This window comes from Marmota flaviventris, chromosome X, assembly GCF_047511675.1.
Source record: "Marmota flaviventris isolate mMarFla1 chromosome X, mMarFla1.hap1, whole genome shotgun sequence".
Lineage (NCBI taxonomy): Eukaryota > Metazoa > Chordata > Mammalia > Rodentia > Sciuridae > Marmota > Marmota flaviventris.
Genome location: NC_092518.1, coordinates 36,040,728 through 36,068,438, shown reverse-complemented (window position 1 = coordinate 36,068,438; position 27,711 = coordinate 36,040,728). Strand labels below are relative to the sequence as shown.

Sequence of the window (27,711 nt, the reverse complement as noted above, 5' to 3'; positions counted from 1 at the left end):
AATGTTCTTACCACACAGAAATGATATGTATGAGGTGATGAATATGCTAATTATTCTTTTTTGATAATCCCATATGTATTGAAATATCACATTATACCCTATATATAGCATTATTTTTTGTTAATAAATAAAACCAATAAATAAATAACAGATTAGAATACTACTTTTTAGGAACTGCTTAAATAACCCCATTAACATCTGGAAGGGTCCTGCCACTCATGTCTCAGTTATTACAGCTGAAGCAAACCCAGTAGGGCATATGTCAGTATATCTAATGCCAAGGGCAAGAAAAATATCAATATTCTTCTATCCATAATTGGATAGGTCTTCAACTGATATTCTCCTGAAACCTGTCTACCAACCTTCTGCTTTCCTCTAGCCTAGCAAAGTGAATGTTAAACTGCCAAATATAACTGTACCCTTTCTTGCTCAATGGGGTTAGGCGATGAAGAGGATATGTTGTTCTTCTGGTCATTATGTTGTAAGTATCTGCCTTTCTCAGGGAATCTGGTGCTATTTTTTATATTTAACAAACAGGGAAGTGATTCCAAAATGTCTTGTTAGCAGCCCAGTAGTGTAGCCTGCCTTCTAAATCCTTCAGGACATGGATCTGCTCCTTTCGACTCTGTAATTTTTCTAAAATGATCTGATATGCCTGAACTCACTTCTCCCCTCAGGCAGGAGGCATGCATTTCCCAGGAGCAAAGTGGGAAACCACTGGATCATGTCTAAAAGTCACTTGATTGCTACTAAAGCTGTGTTCTTTTGTTTTGGTGGGGTAAAATAATGAGTTTTTTTTTTTTATTAGTATAGTTTTTTGGAGGGCCAAATGGTAGGTAATCAGGAGTCTGTGGTCCTGCTTAGTGTTTCCTTTGTGGAGGTCCTACTTCTTTGGACCACTAGTCTCTAACAGGCAGGTGGTGCAGAAGAGAAGAGCTCTTTCAATCTCCTCCCAAATGTGCACATAGCTGTACTCTTCTGTGCATAGGACTATACCCTGCACCATCCATTTACTTCCAAGGGCAAGAGAAGTACCACAGGTGAAGGATAACTACAGAGTGACCAAGAAGAAAAAAGTGCCATGCCATTCACTCAAGGCCTGGCTCCACTGTGAACTGTTCCTCCTGATCAACCAGCTGTTTAGTATCCCAGGGAATAGCTTAATAATTGTTCTGTAGCAGGTGTTTGGAATGAATAAAAGGATAAAACCCAGAAACCCTGTATTTGGAAGACTTTATAGGATAAAGCAGTTGTATTTCCAGAATGGTTGTGGAAATTCTGCCTCTAGGCAAGATTGGTTACCATACTGCCTGTCTAGCTGCTTTTCCACTCCATCCTTAACATGCAAGTTTTATAAGAGAAATAAATATATGGGCATCAGTTCAAAATGGTGTCAGTTTTAGTAGTCTCTCAGTGTTCTTGTGCCACATGCAAAACATAACTATGAATATTTTAATACATAGAAACATGATATATTTTTGTTGGGTTTTTTATCATTGCTTGAATTTGATCCCAAAACAATATACTTGCCAGCATCTACATCAACACAATTTGAAAAATAAAGAACACCCAGTTCTAACTTACCCCATGATGGCAGGCAGTGATCCATCTGGTTTGGTGTCATCCAGAGTTATGGAAATTGGAGCTTCCTCATCTTCAATGATCATGCAGCCACAGTAATCTTATCCAGGAGAAAATCAATAAGAGATTGAGATCAACCCATATTACAGAATTAGAGGCACATAAACATAGCATATATGTATACACTTTTGCTAAGAGGAAGATAAATCTTAAAATTATTGGGTTTTTTTTTTTTTTGCCCCAACCCTAGAAGTCATTTCCTGTTAAATACACACACTGACTATACAAGAATGTCTCACACAGGGATAATGACACTTCATATAAAGGGCTTATGGGCAATGCATGAGAAAAATGGTAAGATGGCCCTGATGTCTGGAAAAGATGGGGAAAAGAGTTGAGTATATTAAAAGCAATTATCTCTATTAACCCTGGAAGAAGTTGTGAAAAGGCATCCTGTGAGTATGAGCAGAAAGCTAATCAACAGTAGGAACAATATATAGAGAGCTTTCTAAGTCCCTGATTCTGTCTCATTTAATCCTCACACCACCAGGGTAGTATGTATTTTTACAATTTTATGCTTAGAGACTGAGGCTAGTAAGTAACAAAGCCTAGGACTCTCCAACTTCAAAGGATCACTTCTTCCCCAGAGCTCCTGGTCTCACTTTGCCAATAAAGAATAAGTGGAAGGTCAAGTGCCAGGAGCCAGGGCAACCCCCAAGTGGTGTTCTCATGGTGGGCCCTCTTTTCCCCTCCCATTGCCAACAAGTGCTCTTGGGGTCATTTTGTGTTACAGGGCACTATGAAGAAATTGACAGAATTCTGATCCTTTCTCTACCAAATTGAAAACATTTATCTTTTTCTATTCAGTTCCTTCTGTTAAATATTACCAAAAGAATGGTTCCTTCACGTAATACAGTTTAAACATGAATAAGAGCAGCTTACCCTTTTTTTTCCAGAAGGCATCCTTGTAATACATCATGCACTTAATGATAGCCCCCATTGGAAGACGCTGAATTAGCTGGTTTCTCTCTGATGGAAGCTCAGGTTTGAAGTGGATTTTAGCAGTCAGGGTCGGAGGGATGGCACTAATTACGTATCTGCACTAAAATACACATATGCAAAACATCACCTCAAATACAAGCTGTACTCTTTGCAGAGGGTGTGAAACATCTCTAATATTTTGAATGATATTCAGCAGTGACAACATGCAAAATTAGACAATTTGGTGCAACAAAATAGAAGAAGCTGGGTCTACCAACCATGCTGGTAAATTGGGAGAGGAGGCAGAAACACACCAGTATTAACTATACCACAGCTTTGATTATATTTAGTTAGAAACTGCAGAAGACACAAGGCGTATTTACTATAGACTCCTTTTGACTAAAATTACCTCATAGCATTCATGATTCAGTGTCTCTATGGTGATGTTGGCACCAGACTGGTCAATATAGGTGACAGGATGGCTCAATTTCACCCGGTCCCCAAGGAGTTCCATTATCCGCTCACTCACTTGACCAGAACCTCCTACAAATTTCCGTTCCTACAGACAGAGGTAGACAGGAAAGGAGATACTGTAAAAGCCTAATGGAGGGAAATCTTATTTTCCACTGATTAGGAAACCTCCAGAAAGTCACAGCCAGACCTCCACTCTCCAAACACTCTCCAAACACTAACCATTAGGATAGAGGCAAAGGAAAAACATCACCTCAAACACAATCATAGTCTTTGGAGAGGGTGTGATATATTATCTTTAACATTTTGAATGATACTGAGCACTGACAACATACAAAATAAATTGGATTCTCTGTACAGTTATCCTCTGTATAGTTTCTAGCACTAAAAAGCCATTACTAGTTCATAAAATTACAGGTCAGAAAAACTGTTCCGCTATGCCAGTACTGCCCCGATTGAAAGGAAATAGCAAGTCTGTGGGCTTCAGATACCTAAGAGAGTGGAGCATGGAAGGGTCCTTGGGAAGTGGAGGGAGCTGTGCTTGTCCCAGTGGGTGCATTTTCTAAGAACCAGGGGAATATTATTAGCTTATTGCAGAATATTCATTGGATGGCTAAAAACGCATGTCAGTAGGCTGAGGCACAGTCCACAATTGACAATTAAGTACCTCAATCATGAGTATCCACACAGTAATTTTTTTCACTTTTATAACTGGCTATTATTTTATGGCAGCACTAAAGTTATTTGTAAAACTATCCCCATGGTGGTTCAAACCTAAATTCATAATTTGTCCTTCCTCAAGAAACAGGTACCACTTAATCTACAATCTGACCCATGTTTTCCAAGGGTTGCTCTGAATTTTAGTGTAATGTAAAGATCACAAACTATTACAATATTGTCCACTATCTATCACTCTATGTTTAGTATTTGTCTAATTACATTGTAAGGGGGGAACTTAATTTCTTTAGGAAGTTATTGTGATAATGGCTTGAGATTCATAATCTGAACTGTAACTTTCCATAAGGTCCTGTAGGGTTTGTTTAGAAATATCCTGACTCTTCTGAATGAATGAACAAATAACATATATGCATAAAGATACCTCACAAAGCAAAATATGGGTTAAGAAGAGTAATGTGGGAATTCTGCCTTTAATTAAAGACACTTAAAAATGCAACAGTCCTGCATTTGCCAAAACTAAGCATTCAATGAACAATAACTCTCAGTGTCACAAGAATAACTTGGGAACTTCTGTAGATCTAAGAAAAATAGTGCACTTGGGGGGAGAAAGACTTTTACACCTTGTAAAATGCACTCAGAATTCTGGGACTCAAAGAATAGAGTATAAATTAGAAATAAACTGCTACTAATTAAACCTCTTCACTCCCAAGCATAATATTCCTAGAAAAGAGATACTCATTCTCTTTGAATATGGAGCTTTAATGTAAAGAATCTCAGAGTCTGAGGAACCAGGAAACTAGAATTCATGGAAGTGGTATGGAAACTGGGCAAATAAAAATGGACAACAGAAATTTGGAATCCAAACTATAGAATTTACTATGAAAAGAATGGCCATAAATCACTGAGTTAATTAGAACAGTCATTTCCATTATGTAACAGTTAATATAAATAAATAACTATGAAAATGGCGCCAAAGCCTTATGTTTAGAATAGAGATGATTTTCAGTGCAATAATTTTACAAATACTTAAACTTTTTTGAAGCTAATTTTTTTTAGTTTTCTAGTTTCTCCTCCATTAATTTGCTTAATTTTCTCTACCTCCAAAAGGAAAGAATGTAATTCCCAGGACCTAATTAATTCAAAATGAAATATTCTTTACTTGGAATAAAAAAAAGGAAATGAGATTTTTTTAGATCATTTTACATCGCTAATTATTCATGACTGGAAATACTGAACCAATTATTATGACACTGCTCTAGGTGAGTGTAAAATAATAAATACAGTTACAATTTTGGAATAGGCATGCCATACCTGGCCTCCATTGGTGACTGAGAATATCCGAGTTGTTCCACCACATTGTTTCACATACCACAAGAACCACAAGGCAGATACCTCATGGGGCTCAGAGGTCACATTGATATTCACAAAAAGAGAAGCAAACTGCCTTGCAGTCCTGTTTACAGAAAGAGAGGAGAATAGGTATATGATTCACAGGAGCACATGTTTTCAAAATGCAAGTAGAACTAGGCATGGTAGTACACACCTATAATCCTAGTTATTCAAAAAGCTGAGGCAGGTCAATTGAAAGCTCAAGGAAAGCCTTGCCAACTTAGTGAGATCCTATCTCAAAAAAATATTAAAAGGGTTGGGGATGTAGCTCAGTGGTGGAGCACCCCTGGATTCAGCCCCTGGTATCATAAAGAAATGAAATGTAGTATTTTTAGCAAGTACTTCCATTGCTTTTTTGAGAAAAAGAAACCTCATAGGCTCAAGTTCCAAAGGAATGCATTTTTAACTCTTGGAAAAATAAGTTTTCTCCCTCTTTAAGAAATTACGGAGTGCTGGGGTTGTGGCTCAGTGGCAGAGCATTTGCCTCACACATATAAGGCACTGGGTTTGACCCTCAGCACCACATGAAGATAAACAAAATAAAGATTAAAAGAAGAAATTATGGAGCCTGTAATCCCAGGTACTGCAGAGGCTGACAATAAAATCCAAAGTTCAAGACTAGCCTGGACAACTTACCAAGACAGTGTCTCAACAAAATAAAAAATAAAAAAGGATGGGATGTAGCTTAATAGTAAAGCACTTGCCTAATATGCACAAGCCTCTGGGTTCAACCCCCAGTTAGTACTGTGTACTGCCCCCCCCCCCAGAAAAAAAGAAAAGAAGAAGAGGAGGAGGAGGAAGAAATTAATTAACTAATTTTGGGTTAGCTACAAATATGCTAAGCATGGTTATGTCTAAGAATCAATGTTCTTGTTGGGGACCATTAGGGATAGTTTTTCTCATCTATTGTAACAAACATCCTATCTCCTTTGTCTCTGCCCTAGTTCAGGATACTAATGTCTCTCATCTGGCCCACAAAAGTGGGTGCTTCTACATTCCCCATACATTCCCTATGCATTTCCTTTCATATCATTTTCTGTCCTATATGCAATGAGGTCTTTTAAAATTATAAAACTAAAAAACACCCCAAACTTCTGCTTAAAACCCCTCAATAGCCCAAAACAGAGAAAAGTACGATTTCAAATGTAGTCAATACATATTGCACATCAGGCTGCTCAACCAGTACCCAACCTTCCCTTATACCATTTATTTTTATTATCTCTATGATCCAGGCACACTGACCATCCAGTTGCTAAAACCTGCCTATATCTTTCCCATCCCAGGATCCTCACAAAAGTTGTTCCCTGTTCTCCCTACCTAGAAGATATTATCCCCTTACAATATAAAATGTTCTCTGTCTTCCCCTGCCACTGTGGATCCTTCCTAGACGATACCCTCCCTACCGCTTCTACCCTCCCCTGTCTCCTCCCACCTTCTTTAGGTCATTTCTGGAATAAACCATTCTTCTTTCCTGTTTCCCCCAATCACTGTGCATCATTCCTGAAAGATACCACCCTGCCACACTATGCAAGGTTCCAGTTTCCCTCCTGTTATTGGCTCTATCCTTGGAGAAACCATAAACCCCACCTGCCAACTTTCATGCTTCTTGCACCCCTCATTCAGTGGATCAATCTTGGAAAATACCAATCTCCCAAAATCCACCCTAACTTCCCCTGCCTCTTGTGGGTGATTCTGGGAATATCTAATCCCACCTATACCAAAACTCCCTATATATCCTACCCTATTCTGTGGCTCACTCCTGACAGATATCATCCACCCAACTCAATACATCCATCCTGTTTACCCTAGACCCCTTGGGTAATGCCTGGAAGATATCATCCCCTATACCCCTCCATCCTTCTATGCCATAGTCCTTGTGCGTAATTCCAGGAACATACCATGTTCCCAAATAACCCAACTTTCCCTATCTCACCCAACATCTATGTGTCAATCCTGGAATATACCATACCCACCAAATCTATCCTTCCATCTCCCCTTATCAATCCCACTGGTGCATTCCTGAAGGATACCATCCCCTCAGTACCCTCCCATCTCTCTTTAAATCTATGGATCCTTCCTGAAATATACCATCCTGCCATACCATTCCTCTCTCCTCAATGACTGGTTCTTTCCTGGAAATATTCACTTTTTCCCCCATCAACCACCCCCTACCCCGGTCTCCCATAGGACCCTAGCAACTTGCTGGAAAATATCATTCTTCCTGACAATTTCCACCCTTTCTGCCCACCGTTCCACTAAGTGGAACATTCCAGGAAGATACCATTGTCCCAACACCATTCATCCATCCTGTCTCCCCCTGCCTCTGTGGATCATTCCTGAAATATACCATCCTTCCCCAGCAGCTACCTCCCTAACTTTTCCATACCTCTAAGGTTCAATTCTTAGAAAATACCATTTTTTGATTGTTGTTTTATAGTCCTAGGGATTGAACTCAGGGTACCCTACCACTGAGCTAGATCCCCAGCCTTTTTATTTGCAATATCCCACCACATCTATACTTCTCTGTCTTCCCCTCAGCCCCTGTGGTGCACTTGGAGAAGATATTATCCCCAAGACAGATTATCCACCCTTCCATCTACACCCACCCCTTTCATTCCTGGAATATACCATAGTGCCACATCATACACTCTATCTCTCCAGTGATCCTGGTTCTTTCCTAGAAGATAACACATTTTCTCTCACCAAACATCCTTTCTTCTCCCCCATGACCCTGGTTTCTTGCTGGAAGACACCATCTCTCTTCACAACTTCCACCCTTCCTGACAGTCGAAACACTCCTGGGAGACAGCACTGTTCCATTACCATCCACCTATCCTTTGTTCCCCTGCCTCTGTGGGTAATTCCTGGAATGCCCTTCATATCCTTCCCCAGCAGCCACCCTTACTTTTCTATACCCAAAGAGTCAATTCCTGAAGATACCATCCCCCTACTCCATTCAACTTTTTTTCTTTCTTCCTGTCAAAGTGGCTAATTCCTGGGAAATACCACCCCCCTCAACACACAGAGGAACCACTGCCCTCCCTCAGACCATTTGGATCATTCCTGGAATATACCATCACCTCCATAACATCCCTACATCCTGTCTCCCCTTCCTGATACACTGGATCTTTCATAGAATATACTTTCCCCTCCAATATGATCCACTTCACTTGTCTCTTCCTGCCTCTGTGGATCATCCCTGGGAGACACCATTCTGATTATATCTACACTTACCTGATTCCTCAAAGCCCCTGTAAATCATTCCATGAAGATATTACCTCCCGTCCCACAAATTTTTCATGTCATATCCCCAGGCCCCTTTGAACTATTTTGAGAAGATGCCATCCTTCCATACTGGCAGCTCTTTTGTCCCACTATCCCCTCTCGCTTTCTTTTTTTTAAAGTTTATTTTTTAGTTGTAGTTGAACACAATATCCTTATTTTATTTATTTATTTTTATGTGGTGCCAAGGATTGAATCCAAGGCCTCGCATGTGTTAGGCAAGCGCTCTACCGCTGAGCCACAATCTCAGCCCCTATCCCCTCTCTTTCTTACAAGATACCATCTACTCACACCATCTGTACTTCCTATCTCCACCTGTACCTGTGAGTCATTCCTGGAAGATAAATTCCATGCTTCCTTCCTCTACCCAATGGGCCATTCCTGGAAGATATTACAGTTACACCCACTGTTAACCCTCCATCTCCCCCTTGTGCCTGTGGGTCACCCCTGAAAGATACCACCCTGGCATACCATCCACTGTTCTTGGGTATAGCCCCTTACCCTGGCTCACTTTTGGAAGACCATCTCCCAAACATCATCCACCCTTTTTGTCTTCCTCTGCCTCTGTGGGTAATTCCTAGAACATACCATCCTCCTAAATCATCGGACTTTCCCTGTTTTCCCCAGGTCCTCTTATGTCATTACTGGAATATACATCCCCCCACACCACATCTACTCTTCCCTATCTTCCTCATCCCTGCTGTGGAGTACTCCTGAAAGACACTATCCCCCCAACAACTACCCACCATACTAACCTCCCCCCGCCAACTCCTATCTCCACTCCTATCCCTGCTGCTATGGAATATACCATTCTGCCCCAACACCAAAATACCATCTTTAGCAATTGTCCTACTTTGCCCATTTCCCTCTAGCCCTTATGGGTCATTCCTAGATGATAACACCCTCCCTAAAACATCTACCTCTCCTGTCTTCCCCTCCACCTATGGGTCATTCCTGGATGATATCATCTACCACACACCACTACATATATCTTTCTCCATACTCTATGGTGTATTCCTAGAAGACACTACGCTTTCCAGGATCTGCCCTCTAGTGACCCTCTGTGGGTCATTCCTTGAATGTACCTTCCTACCCTAATATCCGTTATTTCTTTCTTCTCAATTGATTTTGGCTCATTCATGGGAAATATATCCTCTATCATCCAACTTTCCCTGAGTCTTCTAGCTCCTATGGGTCATTTATGAAACATATATCTGCCGTTTTTGTCTCTCTCTTACACCCATGGATCAATTCTGGAAAATATCACCTCCCCTACATCATCCAACTTTTCTGTGGGTCATTCCTGGAAGACATCATCTTACCAAACTACCTACTCTTTCTGTTTGCTTCCCAGACTCTTAACTCTTTCCTGGGAAATAACACTTCCCCATCCACCTTCCCTTCCATCTCTCTCATGACCTGGGCTCATTCTTAGAATATATCATCAACCCCTGCAAAACATCCATGCTTCCTACCTACCACCCTCCACATGCATTGGATCATTTCAGGAAAATAGCATTCTACAAACAACATCCATCCTTCTTGTTCTCCCTACCCCTATGGACCATCCCTGGGAGACACCATCCTATCCACATCTGTTCTTCTTTTCTTTCCTATACTGTCCAGTGCCTCATTCTTAAAAGATACCAGCCATTCCACCCCCATCACCATCTACACATCTTGTTTTACTAAGCCCCTTGAGTCACTACTGGAAAATACTATTCACACACTCCACCAGTCTCCCCCTAAGCCCTGACGTGCATTCCTGGGATATAATATCCTCACCATCTAATCTCTCATTTTCCCCTGCCCTCTGGGTTGTTCCTGGGAAGATATCATCCCACTCCTAAAACTTAGACTCTTCCCATTTCCCCCAAGCCTCTTTGTGCATTACTGGAAGATATCAGCCTGCCACAACATCCATCTTTCCTGTCGCATTGAGCCATTCCTGGAAGACAGCATCCCCCTACACCAGCCAACTTTCCCTGACTCTCTGTCACTATAGGTTGTTCCTGGAAGATAGCATTCCCACCATATCTACCCTTCCCAGCCTCTCCCCAGCCCCTAGAACTAATTCCTGGAAGATACTCCCCCTCAACCTTCCCATACCCCTACAGGATCCATAGTCTCTTCTTCCCCCATCTCCTTTGGGTCATTCATGAAAAATGTACCTTCAACATCATATATCCATTCTGTCTCCTCCTGCTCCTGTTGATCATTCCTGGAAGATATCATCCTTACCTGAGGTCCCCAAAGTCCCAGTTAATCAGTCCTTAATGATCCTATCCCCTTCTCCTCACTATCCATTCCCTGTTTCTCTCCTCCCCCAGCCACAATGGTTCACTCCTGGAAAATCCATCACAACTTCCCTGTGTCCTGTCTCCCCACCCTATTCCTCCACCCAGTAAATCATTCTTGGAAAACAATATTGTCCCAATACCATCCACCCTTCCTGCCTCCCCTGTCCCTGGAAGATACTATCACCTACCCTCAACACCCAAGCTTCTTTGTCTTCCCCCCAATCCCTAGGCACAGGCCCAGAGGAAATTATCATTAATGTCACAATCCACTCTCCATCTATCTCCTCTCTGCATCTGTGGGTTGTTCCTGGAAGATACCATCTTGCCACACCATCCATTCTTCCTGAATAGAATCTCTGACCCTGGCTCATTCTTGTAAAATACGAGTGCCCAAACAACACCCATCCTTCCTGTCTCTCAGACGGCACTCAGTGGATAATTCCTGAAAGGAACCCTCCCCCAACATTATCCTCTATCCTGTCTCTTTCTGCCGCTGGAGGTCATTCCTGGAAGACAGCATCCCCCTACACCATCTAACTTTCCCTGTTCCTCCCTAGAAGCTTTGATTCATTCCTACAATATATATCTCTACCTCATCTACCCTTCTCTGTCTCCCCCAATCCCCTATGAGTCATTCCTGGGAGATATCTTCCTGCCACACCATCCACCATTCCTGTGTTCCCTGTCCTTGTGGGTTATTTCTGGAAAATATCATCCAACCCATACCATTTACCTTTTCTGCTTCCCACCCTGGCCCTGTGGGTCATTCCTAAAAGATACTAACACATACATATCATCCACCCTTCTCAGAATCTGTAACTCATTATTGTGTGATATTTTTTCCCCACATCATACACCATATCACACATTGCTCTCTTCTCCCAAGCCTTATGACTCAATTAATTCACATGACAAAAGATACCATTCTCTTACAACATCCGCAATTTCCTGCCTTCTTCCAGCCTCTTTGGGCCATTCTTAGAAGATACTGTACCCCAATACCACCTACCTCTTCTGTCCTGTGGGCTGCTCCTAGAAGAAACCATCCTCCAAACCATGTATCCTTCCTGTCTCTCCCATTTTCCTGCAATTCATTCTTAATTGACGCACTAATTCCCAAGTTTTAGTTTTAAGAATGCTGCACCAAGAAATGCTTTATTTTATCCTCAGACCAGATGAGTTTCTATCTGCTGTAGGCACTCTCTTAGAGTGTATGTTCAGTGTCAGTCTTGCTTGCTAGAATGTAAGCTTCATGACAAGTTCAACACCATTCCTTAGTCAGTGCCTGATACAGTACCCTCATATAGTAGACCCGAAATAACTACATGCTAATAAGTACATAAATATGTATTTTAAAATAAATGTAAAACTAATAGAGTCATGCTCCACATGATGACATTTTGGTCCATAGTGGATCACATATATGATGGTGGTCATGTGAGATTATATGCCTATTGATGTAGTAGCCATCTTAAAGTACACTCTAGGATGTTCATACAACCATGAAATTGCCTAAGAACACATTTCTCAGAAGGTATCCCTGACATTGAGTCATAAATGTACTAGTGAACTATAAGAAATGATTAAAGTTTATATTTTCTTAGCTTCCCTCTAGTTTCTATTTATTCTACATCTATAGAATTACTTTTCAAATATCACCACAAATGCTCTTGTAGACAAACTGTATATAATAGAAAAGCATAATTAACTGATTTTATTGAAGACCATAAGACTCCTTTATTAAAATATGTCCTACTCTAGGTACCTAATTAAGTTTTTTATTCATTCTTTGTTCAAACCTGCTCTGAAGTACCTAAAGTGACCTCAAAGTTAATACCAACTGTTAGATTACTAGATTTCCTCTTAACTTTTTTCCTGCAAGTTACTAAGAAAAGTGCTGAAATTTAAGACAGGATAGAAAAGATCAGAAGGGAAGATAAAAAGGAAATTTTGAATAATCAAGTATACTTTGTCCAGCAGATTTTATCGATAAGATCTTTCATGGTCATCTTGTCCCATTCCTCAGCATGAGGGGCCTGCCAGGGAGCATCAGCTGGAATCTGCAAGGAAAGAAGGTCCCACACTCAGGTGTTATGGTACATGCCACCACAAACCCTCAAAGAGGCCTTTATGAGAACCTCTAAAAATTGATTTATTGGTCTCTGTTGGAATGTGTGATTGGCTTGGAATTCTATGTAGAGGTGGGAAGGCTCTTTACCTTAACGTTGTTGCCAAAATAATAATGATAATGATCATAATTACATATAAGAATATGTATAGGGCTGGGGATGTGGCTCAAGTGGTAACATGATTGCCTGGCATGCGGCGGGGAGTGGGGGCGCTGGGTTCGATCCTCAGCACCACATAAATATAAAATAAAGATGTTATGTCCACCAAAAACTGAAAAATATATATTAAAAAATTCTCTCTCTCTCTCTCTCCTCTCTCTCTCTTTAAAAAAAGAATATGTATAAACTTATATAATTATGATTAGGATGATCATTAAAAAAATAATAACATTATTATTGAAAGCTAATACCCATTTTAGGTCACCAATTCAAATTTATAGAACCTGAAACTAAGTGAAAAAATCTTGGGGCAGCAAGTTCTTCCTTCCTTTACTTTTTAAAGTGGTATTATAGATGGACAAGATCACTTTAAGTAGAGATATTTGGCAAAAATGTCATATAAAAGTTCAATGGCATAAGATCGAAGGTATACTGGCATTAGTATAAGTAGGAATAAGTCTGAATTCTGGTTCCCTTGCTGTGTGGTCTTTAGTCAATTACATAACCTCTTGGTGCTCATTTTATCCAATTGTTGAGTAGAAAACCTACCACCTTTGGTGAGTTGTTGGGTGCACTGGAAAGCATATGCATTAATGTCCAGAGCAATATTCCCTGCCCTATGGAAGGATATTAAACAGGTGACACTACTATTTCATGAATAGCTCATGTGCAAACTGAACACACATTTTACCTCCTTTCCCATATTATCCATTGTCCGCCACAGATTGTTGTAGTCCAGATATGCAAGAGGATTCCACACAGGAGGAAATGCTCCCCGAAATGGATAAGTTTTCCCCTGGAACATAAAAGCAAAAGGTATTAATTGAAAAGAATGATATCTTAAGTTAGAATGGCATTCAAAAAATATAAGAACCAACCAATTTAAGTTAGTTGTGTTCAAAGTAACAGGATTCTTTACTGTGTTAGAAGCATTCCCTTTGGTGAAAAATAAATATATTTTACCTATACCAGCCCAATTTTAATAAAATTAGCAAAATTTTCCCAGTGCTGCATAAGCTGTTTTTAACTTGCAGGAAAACACAGCTTTTGATTTATTCCCACTTATTTGAGTAAATTAATAAATAAATAAATTCATCCTAACCTGAGGAGAGCAAGATGAGGACATATAGGACTATCTTTAGACCACATAAATGACAGTAATAGCAAAGTGGGATATCTCAGACCATGTTTTAAGGTTTACACAGGCTAAATAAAGACTGGCTAGATGATAGACTATGTCTGATGTCAAGAATCAGAATGTTAGCAATGTGGAATAATGGACATTTTCCATTTGGAGCTGCCCAGCATCCATTCTACTTTCATACTAGTACCATGGTTTCATTTTGGGAAATTGCCCCTCCTCCATCCTAGGAAGGATGGTTCTCAGTACTAACTATCATTACAGAAGAGGATGAGTTAGATTCCTTTTCCTCCTCCCCCACACCTCTTGAACCAGCCCACTTGTGAGTCTGTGATATGACCTTGGCCAATCACACACCCTCAGAATACTCTGATTCTGGAGATCATCACCCATGGATAGAAGAAATAGAGATGTAGGCTCTCTTTCTCTGGGCAGCATGCTGTGCAGATGCTTCGTACTACAAAGGTCATAGCTAGGGTTACTGCCCCTAACTTGCCAGAGCTTTCCTGCTCTCTGGCTCATTCTCAAGTGCAGTTCTTCAGCTTCATGTTGATTATGTGTTCCCTCTCATTTCCACTTAGTAAATTTCCTTTGTTACTCCAAGTAGGTTTATATGGCTTGATATCAATATCTCTAACATGAAGACTGCCCATTATTAGCAACAATTTACTTTATTTCATTGTGTGACACACACTGAGCTATGTAAAAGCAAGGGTAAGTGAGGCTGAATCCTTAGGAAAAGAGACCAAGACTAGACAGTTTCTAAGATCTTATTTACAAATTTAATTCCATTTGTAGTCAGCCCTCTGTATTCTTGTATTCTGCAACTGCAGATCCAAACAAACACAGATCAAAAATATTTTTAAAAATTGCATCTGTAACTAAACATGTGCAGACTTTTTTCATTATTCCATAAATGATACATTGTAATTATTTATGTAGCATTTACATTGCAGTAGGCATTATACACAATCCATAGGTGCTTTAAAGTATATGAGAGCAAGTATGTAAGTTGTTTGCAAATGCTATGCCTTTTATTATTATGTCATTTAATATAAGGGACTTGACTATCCTTAGATTTTGGTTTATACAGTAGGTCCTGGAATGGATCTCCTGAAAACACGGAGAGACACTTGTACTTTCAAAATAAATGTCTTCTCACTATTCATAAGATAAAAATCTTTTTTACTAGTAAAATTTTGCAAAAGAATTTGGTTTTAAATATTTGCAGAATGCTTACTGCATGCACTGCACAATATCAAAAGTTGTATTAGATTTTTCACAAAAAATGTGTTAGATTTTTCAAGAAAAACTGACTATTAAGGCAGGGACACAAAATATAACACTGTGCATGCATACACGCACACACCCCAGTTGAGTAAGAAGATATGGCATCCAAAGAAGTAAATTTCCCTTCCACATAGCAAATTCAAATAACCTTGCTAGATTATGCGATCTGATTTCTTATCTGAAAATGCTATGTTGAAATGGAGCAATACAACTTTTCAAGACTGAATCCTTTATCACCATCACCACCATCATTACTAACATTTATTGAGATCTTTCTCCATGCCCAGCACTGGCCAGAGCTCTTCATATGCGTTATCTCATGTTATGTTCCCTACAGCCCTGTGAAGGCAAGCACTATTAATATTGCCATTTTATAAATGAGGGAACTAAAGCCCAGTGACAGTAGCTAGTAAATAGTAGAACGGAAATTTCCTGCTCCCAAAGCCTTTGCTCATAAAATGTGCTTTCCTGCCTCCTACATGGTTGATGAAATGTAGAGATAGGTTTGTTCTAGAGACATTTTAAACTTCCCCACTAAAAGAAAAAGAACTCTGAAATGTGAAACTTATAAATCTTCCACATGCATTTTTTCTGTTTCAAAGTAGTAAAAATAGAGACTAAGAAACCCCAAGGGTGTAAGAAGACTGCCAAGAAAACATGGCCAACTTTGGAAAATGCTAACGCATGTTCTGAGAAAAACGGTAAGAGACATTTTACATAGAACACAAAAATAGCTATGGAAAAGAGAGAGTCTGGGGTTAGATTAATATTTTGGGCAGCCTTTAGAACAGCTGGTTCTTTTTATAATTCTCCGCTAAATTGAAATCACGAAAAAAATCTCCATTTTCCTCTGTAAAATGCACTTATACTCAAGGAACAGTCTCATAAGAATCTTATCTGTATTCTAAAAAAGAATATTTTATTTAGAAAATTTAAATATTCTCAATCATCTGGAGATATTAAGCAAAGCATTACAAATATAATTCAACAAAATGTGTTCCATATTCCCATTAAAGTTCTTCATGGGGTGATACCTAAGCATCCCTTAATCTGAGCCTTAATAAACACACAAACATGGCAGGAGAAGTATTCGAGTGTTCAGGGAAAGAGGAGAATCTGGCCTGGCAAGTCCTTAGGAATGGGAGCCATGGAATGTTCTAAAAGAAGACCATGAGGACCCTCATACTATAACAAACTTTCATCCTGTTAACACTGTCATTGGTTTCTGGCTTCTCTGTTCTTAAGGCACAGAAAACTAAATCTGCCACAAAGAAATGCACATATGTGGGGAACTGGTAACTACAGGGCACTTCCTCCTTTCTCACCAGTGAATGAAAGGGCTTAGTTCCTCCATGGCCTACTTCTAGACTAGACAACTTGAGACTACTTTCATATGTGTGAATCCATAAAGCAATTCAGTAAGAGCCAGGGATGTCTCTTAGCTGAGTGAGAACTGCCTGAGAGTAGGGACCTTCTCTGTCTCCTAAATGTGATCCTATAGTTTATCACCAAGGCATCAGCAGCCTCTCAATCCTAAACCATTTCTCAGCAAGAAATGTCTTTGTGACCTAAGACTGTGAGGCAGGAGCTCTAGAAATAGACTTTCAAATGTCTACCGCTCTTTAAAAATAAAAGGAATTTAAAAATCTAGAGTAATAGTCAGATTTATTTTGTGGATATGTTCTGAAACTTCACTACTTTTCCAAAATGGCCTTTAATCTCAAAAGGACTGACACAGCAGAAATTATTGCTGTGGAGTGGAACAAAATGTCCCTGGCATTGTGCCTCAATACTTAAGTCCCTTTGAGAAATCACATCTTTAATCTACCAATGTTCCTAACAGGAGGCTATTGACAGGAGATAGTTTATGGCTCCCATATTACTCTTTACTGTTGGTCCTATAAGATAAGCCAAGTTTATAGTAAGCAATTAGCATTTACTTATTGGCACGTTGAAAAGTTTCATCTCTCTGTACTTTTATAATTTAGTTAAGCAAATACTGCTATTACAGTATCATAGGTCACTCTGGAAGCTGCCAAATATCTTTCTTTAATCATCTAGAAACTAAACAGTTTCTGGATTGGTTTAGGGACATGCCTGTCCAATTCATATGAATTCCTTGGGACCTGTAGTTTTGTTTTGTGACAAAGCCTGTAAGAGAAATCTTTTGATAGTTTCTTTCTTGTAGTTCATAAAAATTATTTAAATAAAGAAATCTATAAAGAGACTCATTAAATAGGAGGGCAGGATTGTGCTGTATTAATTTTCTTCCCCTTTCCAAATGTAGATAGCTAAGGTAGCCAAGCTTTCTTGAAACATATAATAGCTTCCTTCACTCTACCTAGAAAAAGCCTCTATACTCTACAACTCAATATGTAAACACTGAAAACATCTATCTTTTTCAGTTGCCATTCACCTTTTTTTTTTTTTACTTTTTATTTTTTAGTACTGGGGATCAAACCCAGGGCTTCATGCATACTAAGCATGTGCTCTACCACTGAGCTACACCCCTAACTCTGCATTCTTCTTTCAAAAGTCAAATGCAAATGATGCCTCTGTTTCTTCCATATCCTTTTACTTCCTAAAATCTGACTTGTGTCCTCAAAAATCCACAGGGCCCCTTTTCTCTAAGGTTACCAATGAGCTCCTTATACCCAGATATGAAGGAATATATCTACCGCATTATCACTTGGCTGCATCTGACATTGACCCATCAGATTGTACTGTTTCTCCCTGTTCTTCATCTAGTTCCCCAAGACCCTTCATTTTCTGAGCCACTAAATTCCCTGGGTCCCATCCTCAGCCTTTTCCTTTTCTTTTACCCACCCATTTCCCATTTCCCCAGGGAACTCATATACCATCTGGTTTTATTATTGTATTTGCACAGTGTTATGGTTTGCATTTTTATGGTTTTATTCCTTCTATGTTTATAAGTACCAAATTGCTATCTACAGTCACTGACACAACTTCAAGGTCTGGCAGCATATTCTTGTGTGTTTGCTCATGATCCTATATTTCATTATATTCTCAGCCTTTTTCTCAAGGCTTGCACAGTGGCCAGCACATCCAGTGGGTCCCTGAGTTTCACAGCCCCATCTCTGGAAAAAGAAAAGCATTACACTCAGGTATAAAAGATGCCCTTGCATCAAGATAGATTTTAAATGAATAATTATGCCATTGTTCTTAAGAAATTCTAGTTATATACAAAAATCTAAAACAAAGCAATTAAGATAGAAGCAACACAATTTCCTCTGGAGGCTCTTGGGTAATTAAAGATCATTAGCAAAGAAGTTTTTACATATATTTCTCTTCTTTCACAAATGACATTAACTCAGGAAAGACAGGCAGTTAGGAAAAGGATGAAAATGTTACACTGTGGGGACAAATGGCTGCTAGTCTTATTAACCTATCATTTACATACCCTATAATTCATCCATTTAAAGTTATAAATCAATGATTTTTGGTTCATTGAATATTCACAGAGATTGCAACCATCATCACATGGAATTTTAGAATACATTCATCACCCCAAGAAAAAAATCTATACTTTTTAGTAGTCACTCACCATTTTTCTCCACTCCATTTTAAGAATTATTAAATTATTTTTCCCAAATGAATGTACTATTTTATATTCCCACCAGCAATGTATGAGAATTCCAATGTCTCCCTGTCATCTGCAACACTTATTATGGTCTGTATTTTTTTATTATAGCCATCTTGGAAAGTGTGAAGTGGCATCTCATTATGATTTTTAATTAAATTTCTGTTTTTATCTGCAGTGCTGGGGATAGAATCCAGGGCTTTGTACAAGGTAGGCAAGTGCTCTACCACTGCACTAAATCCCTGGACCTTGATTTTTTTTATTTTTGAGGAAGAATCTCACTATGTTGCCTAGGCTGGCCTCCACCTTTTGGGCTCAAGGAATCTTCCTGCCTTAGCCTCCCAAGTACCTGGGATTCTAGGATGTGCCACTATGCCTGGCTCTTCATCTGACTCTTCATTCCCCCAGTGATGAACACTGTTAATCATCTGTTCATATGCTTATTGGTCATTTATATATCTTCTTTAGAGAAGTGTCTCTTTAATATTTTCCCTGTTTTTCGCATATTCTGGATATGAGATAATCTGCAAATATTTTCTCTCATTCTATTTTTTTTCAGTTTCTTGAGGATATCCAGATAATGAAACTTTTAAAAAATATTTCTATAAACTCAAATTGATCTATTTTTTTGTTGCTTGTGCTTTTGGTATTATCAATCAAGTATCGCTTAACCCAGATTTAAAACATTTACTCATTTTCTTCTAAAGTTTTTATAGTCTTAGCCCTTATATTTAGGCATTAAATCTGTTTTGAGTTAATTTTTGTGTATAGTGTGAGGAAGAAGTCTGACTTCATACTTTTGTATTTGGATATCCAGTTATCCCAACACCAGTTGTTGAGTGGATCAAACCCAGGGTCTGGTGCATGCTAAGCTACATCCCCCATCCCACTTGTTGAAAAGACTGTTTTGTCCTCTCTGACTTGTCTTGCCATCCTTGGGAAAGATCATTTCCTTAAATTTAAAGGACTATTTCTGGATCCTCTATTCTGTTCCATTGTTTATTTATATATATATATATATATCTTTATGCAAATAGCACATTGTTTTGATTACTGTAGATTTGGAGCAAGTTTTAAAATCAGGAAGTGTGAGTCCTTCAGTTATTTTCATGATCAGCATAGATCCATCACTCAGGCTGTAGCACATGTTACTGATGCCCCACCTTGCATCCTACGTTTGAGTTTACCATATGCTAGCTCCCTGTTTTAACTGAACCAGTCTTTCTACTTCCCTGCCTGAGGGCTTTCTTCTGGGACTTTGTTCAATCTGAGAATAGGACTGCATGAAAATGGTGGGAATTTGATATTCACAAGGGAAACACCAGCCAATGAGGGACATGAATAATATATCTTGGTTTTCTTGTCCTTGGTGGGGCAATTCTCTATCACATTCCACATAGTATCTCAGGGAGTCTCTAAAGGGATTGAGTTTCAGTTGCCCATAGATAAGATGGATCATTAATATACCTTTGTATTCCCCTTCCTGGAGGTAGTTTATTTAGGAACTTATTCCACATCTACTTTAGGGGCATAACCAATGTTTCTCAGGTCTGTTTTTTGCAAAACAAATTAAGACATTAACCCATGTCTCTCTCTCTTGCCCTAGCTGGACAGTAGATGTGCTGCCTGAAGTTCTGCCTTTGGGAGAATATTCCTTCACCATTGACTTAGGGGACTCCCCTAAAAGTGGTGAAATGCAGTAACCATCCACTTATAGTTGAGAACTCTGGAAGGTACAAATCTTTCTGCAATCTAGGCCTTTGTTTTCTCCTCTTCCATCCACTATTCTTAGGGCATTCTCTATGAGGTAATATGTATGGGTTAAAGGATAAGAACCAAAGAAAGAAATGGGCACCTTAGGAACCTAAATAACCCCTGCTCAAATAGTTTGCTTGTGCCTCCTGAACCTGCTCAGCCTGGGCTCAGAGGTATCACTTCCATTTTATAATGGAATGTGATATATGACTAACTTTACAATTCAGTAGAGCACAATTTGAATCTATGATCCATACATATGCACATTTTGGACTTATGATCACTTGTTCAGTTATTCGGTCTATACCAGGACCTGACTACAAGCAATGAACTGCTTTTCCAAATGAAGGGTAGTTGTTAGCAAGAAAAAAAAAAAAAAGGTCTTACATAGCTTCATTTTAAAATCCTAAGAGGTCTTTGCACAAATTCTTCTACTAGAGGTTATCAAAACCTGCAGACCATATCTTTGTCTGCCATGACATCTCCATATCACTGCATCTGCTGGATCAATGAACCAAATGGCAAAAGGAGCTCACACTGGTCCTGCTGCATGGCCCTTTCTCATTTTAAAAACTGGTAGCTTTGTGAATTAATGTGAAAATATATTGGAACTGCATGCCCCAGTGTGGTTTTGTTACTTCTAAAACCCAACAAGTGTTTTCCCTATCTCCCCAGGGTATAGAGTAGCTATAGTAGGATGGAGAAGGGTGGAAAGAGGATATGAAGGAGCAAGTTACAAGATGAAAAAAACACTGTTGCCTTAAGTGAGACATGATGAAAATTTACAATTCACTTCATTTTTCTCTGTATCTATCATGTTGGCTGTCTAGATTCTATCAAGCTTCATTGATTGGATTATTATTGTTTGAGTCTTATCTTAACTTTAAGATTTGTCCCCCAAGTCAATGTGCTCCTGTCATATCATAAAGACTCAAAATGCATTAGGGATTTCTATAACAATGTCTCCAGGTTCCAAATGAAGGGGGGCAGTAAAGAATTAAACTGTGATCCCTCAGCTATTTTGAGCGATCAAAACTCCTATAAAAGGTTTAAGGTAAAATTTATCTTATACCAAAATACATATAAATATTGGAGTCTGATGTGTCTAGTACTTGAATGGAACAGCTGAGACATTACAGAATGGATGGATAGGCCATTTCAGGAAGGTTTTCTTTGATCTAGTTTTAGGAAAGATAGCCTTCAGTATTAATAGATTTGATACAGAAAGATCAGTATTCATACTAAAAATAAAGTCAGGTTTCAGGGGCTTTGGTTCCTATAGAGTAGTGTTTTCTCAACCAAGGAGGATTTGGCTCCCCAGGGTATATTCACATATGTCTGCAGATATTTTTGGTTGTCACAACTGGGTAGAAGATGCTACCATACGTTGTACAATGCACAGGGAAGGTCCCTACAATGAAGAATTATCCGGTTCCGAATGTCAATAATACTGAGGTTGAGAAATCAGTCTACAGACTGATATATAAATGTGAGTGAATATCATAAACCCTTTCCATTAGCAGTATTGCTAGATTTGCAGAATCACATGCCTCATAATCACTCAGAGTACTTGTTTAAATGCAAAGTATAGGAATCATGTCATTAGATCTAATAAATCAGTGGTGTAGGACCAAGAAATCTATATATTTAACAAATGACAGGTTATTCTGATGTGCACTAAAGCTTGTTCATTATTATATTATGGTGTTTGTATAAAATTACTCATTCATTTAGCTATGCATATTGTCAAATTGTTTGAATGATAATCAAAAGAACTAAAATACTTAATCTTGTAAACCATTTCTTTTTGATCATTATGTTCATTAAACTTCAAAAACTTTAAAGGAAATGATATTTCTTGTTGTAGCTGTTCATTTCCTGCATTAATATATATTTTCTCTTAATTTTTTTCTTTAAGAGTCAGTCAATTTATCCTTCTCCCTTATATCCTTGATTTTACTATACCTGGAATTACACATTTGATTTCTCTTGCTTTTTATTGCTCTCAAGTAACAAGGTATGATCATAAATGAGATGCATTGTAAGGTAATAAATTTGGACAGCTGTGGATGAATTTAGTAAGTCTTTGAAGATATCCAGAGATCCACATTATATATATATATATATATATATATATATATATATATATATATATATTATGTTTTTAAAATACATGTAGAAGCATGTGCATTTGGATGCATGCATGTGTGTATATGTAATTTGCTTAAACCCAGCTGGTGCATGGCAAAGGCATGTGGTTCATGTCTCCATGCTCTTGGTTCAAACTCCCCCTTTGTCACTCATAACCCCATGTCTTAGATTCCCAGAAATATCAGTTCTGCAATGTCACTGAGCTGGATCCTCCTAGAAGTATATCAAGATATACTTCTAGGCCTGGAGGTTGTAGGTCTGAATGGAATACTGACTGAAGATAGACATAACTCCAAACATCCTACCTACTTTCCTAAGTCAGAAACCACTTCTATTTCCTCTGTTGGACTACAGCACCTTGTTCATTGCCCCTGGCCCTCGCTAGTCATGACACTGCATTTAACTGATTTATGTACATGTCTCACTTTCCTGACTAATCTCAATGCACCTGTGAAGAAGGACTATGTCTCACATGAATTCATATCTCCCATACTGCTCTGTGCATAGGAGGGTTCCAAAAAATTGATAAATGAAGGAATAACCTGCAACGTGTGAGGCTGAAACATGAGGATCACAAGTTCAAGACAGCTTCAGCAACCTAGCGAGACCCTCAAGAACTTAGCAAGACCCAAAAATGTGAAAAGAGCTAGAGATTTACTTGGTGCTGCAATAGTTAAACTGTGGAGACAACCTAGATGCCTTTCAGTGGATGAATGGATAAAAAAAAAAATGTGGCATACATACACAATGGAATTTTATTCAGCAATAAAAGAGAACAAAATCATGGCATTTGTAGGTAAATGGATGGCATTGGAGAAGATAATGCTAAGTGAAGTTAGCCAATCCCCAAAAAAACAAATGCTGTATGTTTTGTCTGATATAAGGAGGCTGACTCATAGTGGGGTAGGGAGGGGGAGTATGGGAGGAATAGAGGAACTCTAGATAGGGAAGAGGGGTGAGAGGGAAAGGCAGGAGGCACGGGATTAGCAAGGATGGTAGAATGTATTAGACATCATTATCTAAAGTACATGTATGAAGACATGAATTGGTGTCAACATACTTTATATACAAACAGAGATATAAAAAAATTGTGCTGTACACGTGTAATAAGAATTGTAATGCAAAAAAAAGAGAGATTTACTTGGTGCTGGAGTTCAATCTATAGTATTGCAAGAAAAAAAAGGAATAAAAAGAGGAATGGAATCATTGCTTTTATAGCCCAAATCATATAACATCTAGCTTCTCCAGGCTCCAGAAAGGACCCCATAAATTTCTACAAAAAAAAAAAAAAAAAAACTTCTCCTTTTCCTCACCTCAAATTAAACCTTCTAGTGAATGTCAACTTAGCACTAATTTTTAAATATCAGTTCCACATATAAACCTTTGCCAAAATGACCAGGATTGACATTACTATCAAATTGACCAGAATTCACTATGTGTAAAATGCTGAAGGGAACAGAAAAAGATGGAAGAGTCAATCCCCTAGAGGACCTGATAAAATCATTTACTTTGTTAGTATTTCTTACTGTGATCTTTACAGATGCTATATGAAAACAGGTTCCATGGTCATAAATCTTGGAAATCTTGGTTTATAAACAGGCTTTTTTACTTCCAGACCTCAAAGGATTTCTAATTTGCTAATGGGCATCTGGAATACTTCCAAAATTTATCTGACCACCAGACCCTCTCTACTTCAAAACATTTTTGAGATTGATGTTGTTTAGAGAACACTCAGGAAATATTTCCTTAGGCATTTTTTTTTCACATTCTGACAGGCCCTGCCAGGAGCCCAAAATATAACACAGAGAAACATGGGATGAAAGAGGAGCTTTGATAACCAGAATACTTATTTTCCATGTGCTACCCATGGGAGGACATTCTCATTTGTATCCATTCTGACCAAAAGACTATATCATCCCATAACACTGAGTCAAATAGGAGAGATGAAATTCCTTGCACATCTAGCTAAAACTGCAAATGCACCACAGGCTCTGTGTTAAGTTTGTGTGCTGAGCCCTTCCCTCTTTGTTACCAGAGAGTGCAGTGAGAAATTATGTCACAGAAAGTGAAAAGGACACAAAGCAAAGCAGAGCTTCTAGCTAGGATGTTAACTGAGGGCGTCCATGTTATGTATCATACAGATGGGGTGGATATTGTAGCCTTGTCCTTCTACTGGATGAAGTCACTTCAATGATGGCTCCAGGATCATGAGAGCAGAGACAAGATGATAGCATGGAGTAGGGCCAGGAGCCATTAGACTCTCAGTAAGTCTTCCTGACATCTGACTTTCAGAGAAGTATTTTTTAAAATCTAAATATTGGGTGAATTTGTTGATATTCAGGACTATTCCAGTGGTGGGTGTTCAAATAATCATGTGGATTAACAACTGTATCCATACTCTACTTTTACCACCTGTGACAGGTCAGCAAATGTGAGCCAGAGAGATTTCCTCCCATTGTCTCTGAAGCTGATGTTTTTCAGAAACATTTATCTCTTGGATATGGCTGTAGAAATGAGGCCACTAGGTACCTTGGCAAACACACAACATTAAATATCAGCTTGCAGTTCACCAGGTATCATTTCAGTCTGAAAAATTACAGGAGTGCAATGGGAATGAAAGGAAATGGATGAGTTCAGTAATCATTCCCTTTGTTTGAAAAACTTGACATGACATTTTAGTCTTCTATGAAATGAAAAAAACTCACTTCTTTAGCCTTCAGGATCAAACTGTCCATAACACTCAATGGTAATTAACATTCAAAGTTTCTGTGACTTCATTGAGAATTTTCTTCTGATTGCATGAAACCCAAACACAAAGCAAAAAAATAAAATGAAAACAGTACCAGGCTGCTTGAATATCAAATATCCACATTACTATCATGATTGTCTCTTTTCAGTTTTAAGTTCTGGGTTTGCGGAGGTTCGTGATTGACTAAGCTTTCACCTCTGCCTTTCTCTCTCATTTCTGTTAGGACCTTGAGGCAAACAATCATTCTTACAAATTTCTCTCATCTCTAAAGTAGGAATAACTGTCACTTACTAAAACTATGAGACCCATTGGTCTTCAAAAGATATTTATTCTTTGAATTCAACTCAGAAGTGAAAAACCTTTGAGTCCACACCTGAGACAGAGAGCTACATGGCAGCCATCAGTCCTATTGGGTGTAAGGATGTGCAACAACAAAAAAGATTTTCTGTCTGGGTAAATGTGGGCTCATGGAACAACTGAGCTTTCCTTCTTCAGGAAGTGCTCATAATGGACCAGATATGAGATTCCTAGGACGTTGGAGGGTTTTTAAGGTTTTACCTTTTAGAAGGTAACTGCAATTGTTTGAAATTCAGGATCCATGATTGAGCTTTGTGGGTGGGGCAGTGCATATGTGCTGTGGGGAAGGGATAAAGGTTGCAGAGGGGGAATTAGGAATGAAAAAGCAAAAAGGGATAGGGAAGGAAGAGATTTTAATTTCCAATGGGTAACCTACATTCTAACCTGAGAGGTCAGAATCTCTAGGAGTTAGGTTTTATCATGGAGATGAGAACAATTTCTCCTGGGGAAACTGTTTACTTATAAATTTCATTCCATTTATAAAGTTCTTTTGGGCATTTACCTAAAAGAGGAGGTGATTGCAAAATACTGCAAACTGAGTATGAGAGAAATTCTTTGTATCTGATCTACACCATTTTCTGGGCTGTTAGAGGAGGTCAGGCCAAGGCAGGATGGTGACTCTAGGACCAGTTCTCAATGAATGGTTAGACAAAATATCTATAGTGAATTAGCCCCTATTAAAATGAATGTAAGAGTTGGGTTCTGTGGTGCATGCCTCTAATCCCAGGTGATCAGGAGGCTGAGGCAGGAGCATCACAAGTTAAAGGCCAACCGGGCAATGTTAGCAAGACCCTGTGTCTCAAAATTTCAAAAATAAAAATAAAAAGGGCTGGGGATGTAGATCAGTTTTAGAGTGCCCCTGGAATAATTCAGTACTGAACAAAAAAAAGAGAAAAAAAGGGAAGGAAGTTAGGCATGGTGGTACATGCCTATAATCCCAATTATTTGAGAGGCTGAGACAGGAGGATCCCAAGTTTGAGGACAGCCTCAGCTACAACAAAATCCATCTAAAAAAATTAAATAAATGGAAGAAAAAATAAAAGGGTTCTGTGGGGGCTAGGATGTAGCCCAGTGGTAGAGTACTTGCCTAACATATGCAAGGCCCTGAGTTCTATACCCAGCACTGAAAAAAAAAGTTCTGTGGATAAATGGCAGTGATGATAGTTGTACAACACTGTGAATGCATTTAATGCTACTAAACTATACACCTAAAATGATGAAGATGGTAAGTTTAATGTATTGTATTTTGCCTCATTTTTATTTTATTTTATTGATTCTTTTTAGTTATACATGACAGTAGAATCCATTTTGATATAAGTATACAAACATAGGATATGTCTTATTCTAATTTAAACCCCAGTACCTCTCTTTCTTCTTCCATTTTCCCACTCCCTCCCCCTCTATGGATCTTTCTGCTATTTACCCATAGTTATTTTTTAATTAATTTCTTGTGGGAAAAAATGAATGGAAGAAAAAATATCTAACAATTAACCTTGTTTCACTATATTGGGCTATTGCTTCTGCTGAGTAGAAACTTCATATTCTAGAAACCAAATAGATTTATCCCTTAAAAGTATAGCCATTTCCTCTCATTTCTTTGCTGTGCTGGAGAACAAACCCAGGGCCTCATGCATGCTAGTCCAGAGCTCTACCATTGAGCTACCTCCAGCCCTAGTGTAAGTTTATAAGAGCAATTC

The 27,711-nt window shown here is 38.7% G+C and overlaps 1 protein-coding gene across 1 annotated transcript in view; it reads right to left on the bottom strand.

Moving 5' to 3' along the window:
* Positions 1–27,711, bottom strand: part of Maoa (monoamine oxidase A) — a 69,704-nt gene that overhangs the window by 12,086 nt on the left and 29,907 nt on the right. The window contains exons 4-9 of the mRNA XM_027927355.2: positions 13,662–13,766; positions 12,651–12,742; positions 5,023–5,164; positions 2,972–3,121; positions 2,524–2,683; positions 1,585–1,681 (exon numbers count right to left, since the gene is read on the bottom strand). Of these exons, the coding sequence (XP_027783156.1) occupies positions 1,585–1,681; positions 2,524–2,683; positions 2,972–3,121; positions 5,023–5,164; positions 12,651–12,742; positions 13,662–13,766 (746 nt within the window). The remainder of the gene's footprint in view (positions 1–1,584; positions 1,682–2,523; positions 2,684–2,971; positions 3,122–5,022; positions 5,165–12,650; positions 12,743–13,661; positions 13,767–27,711) is intronic.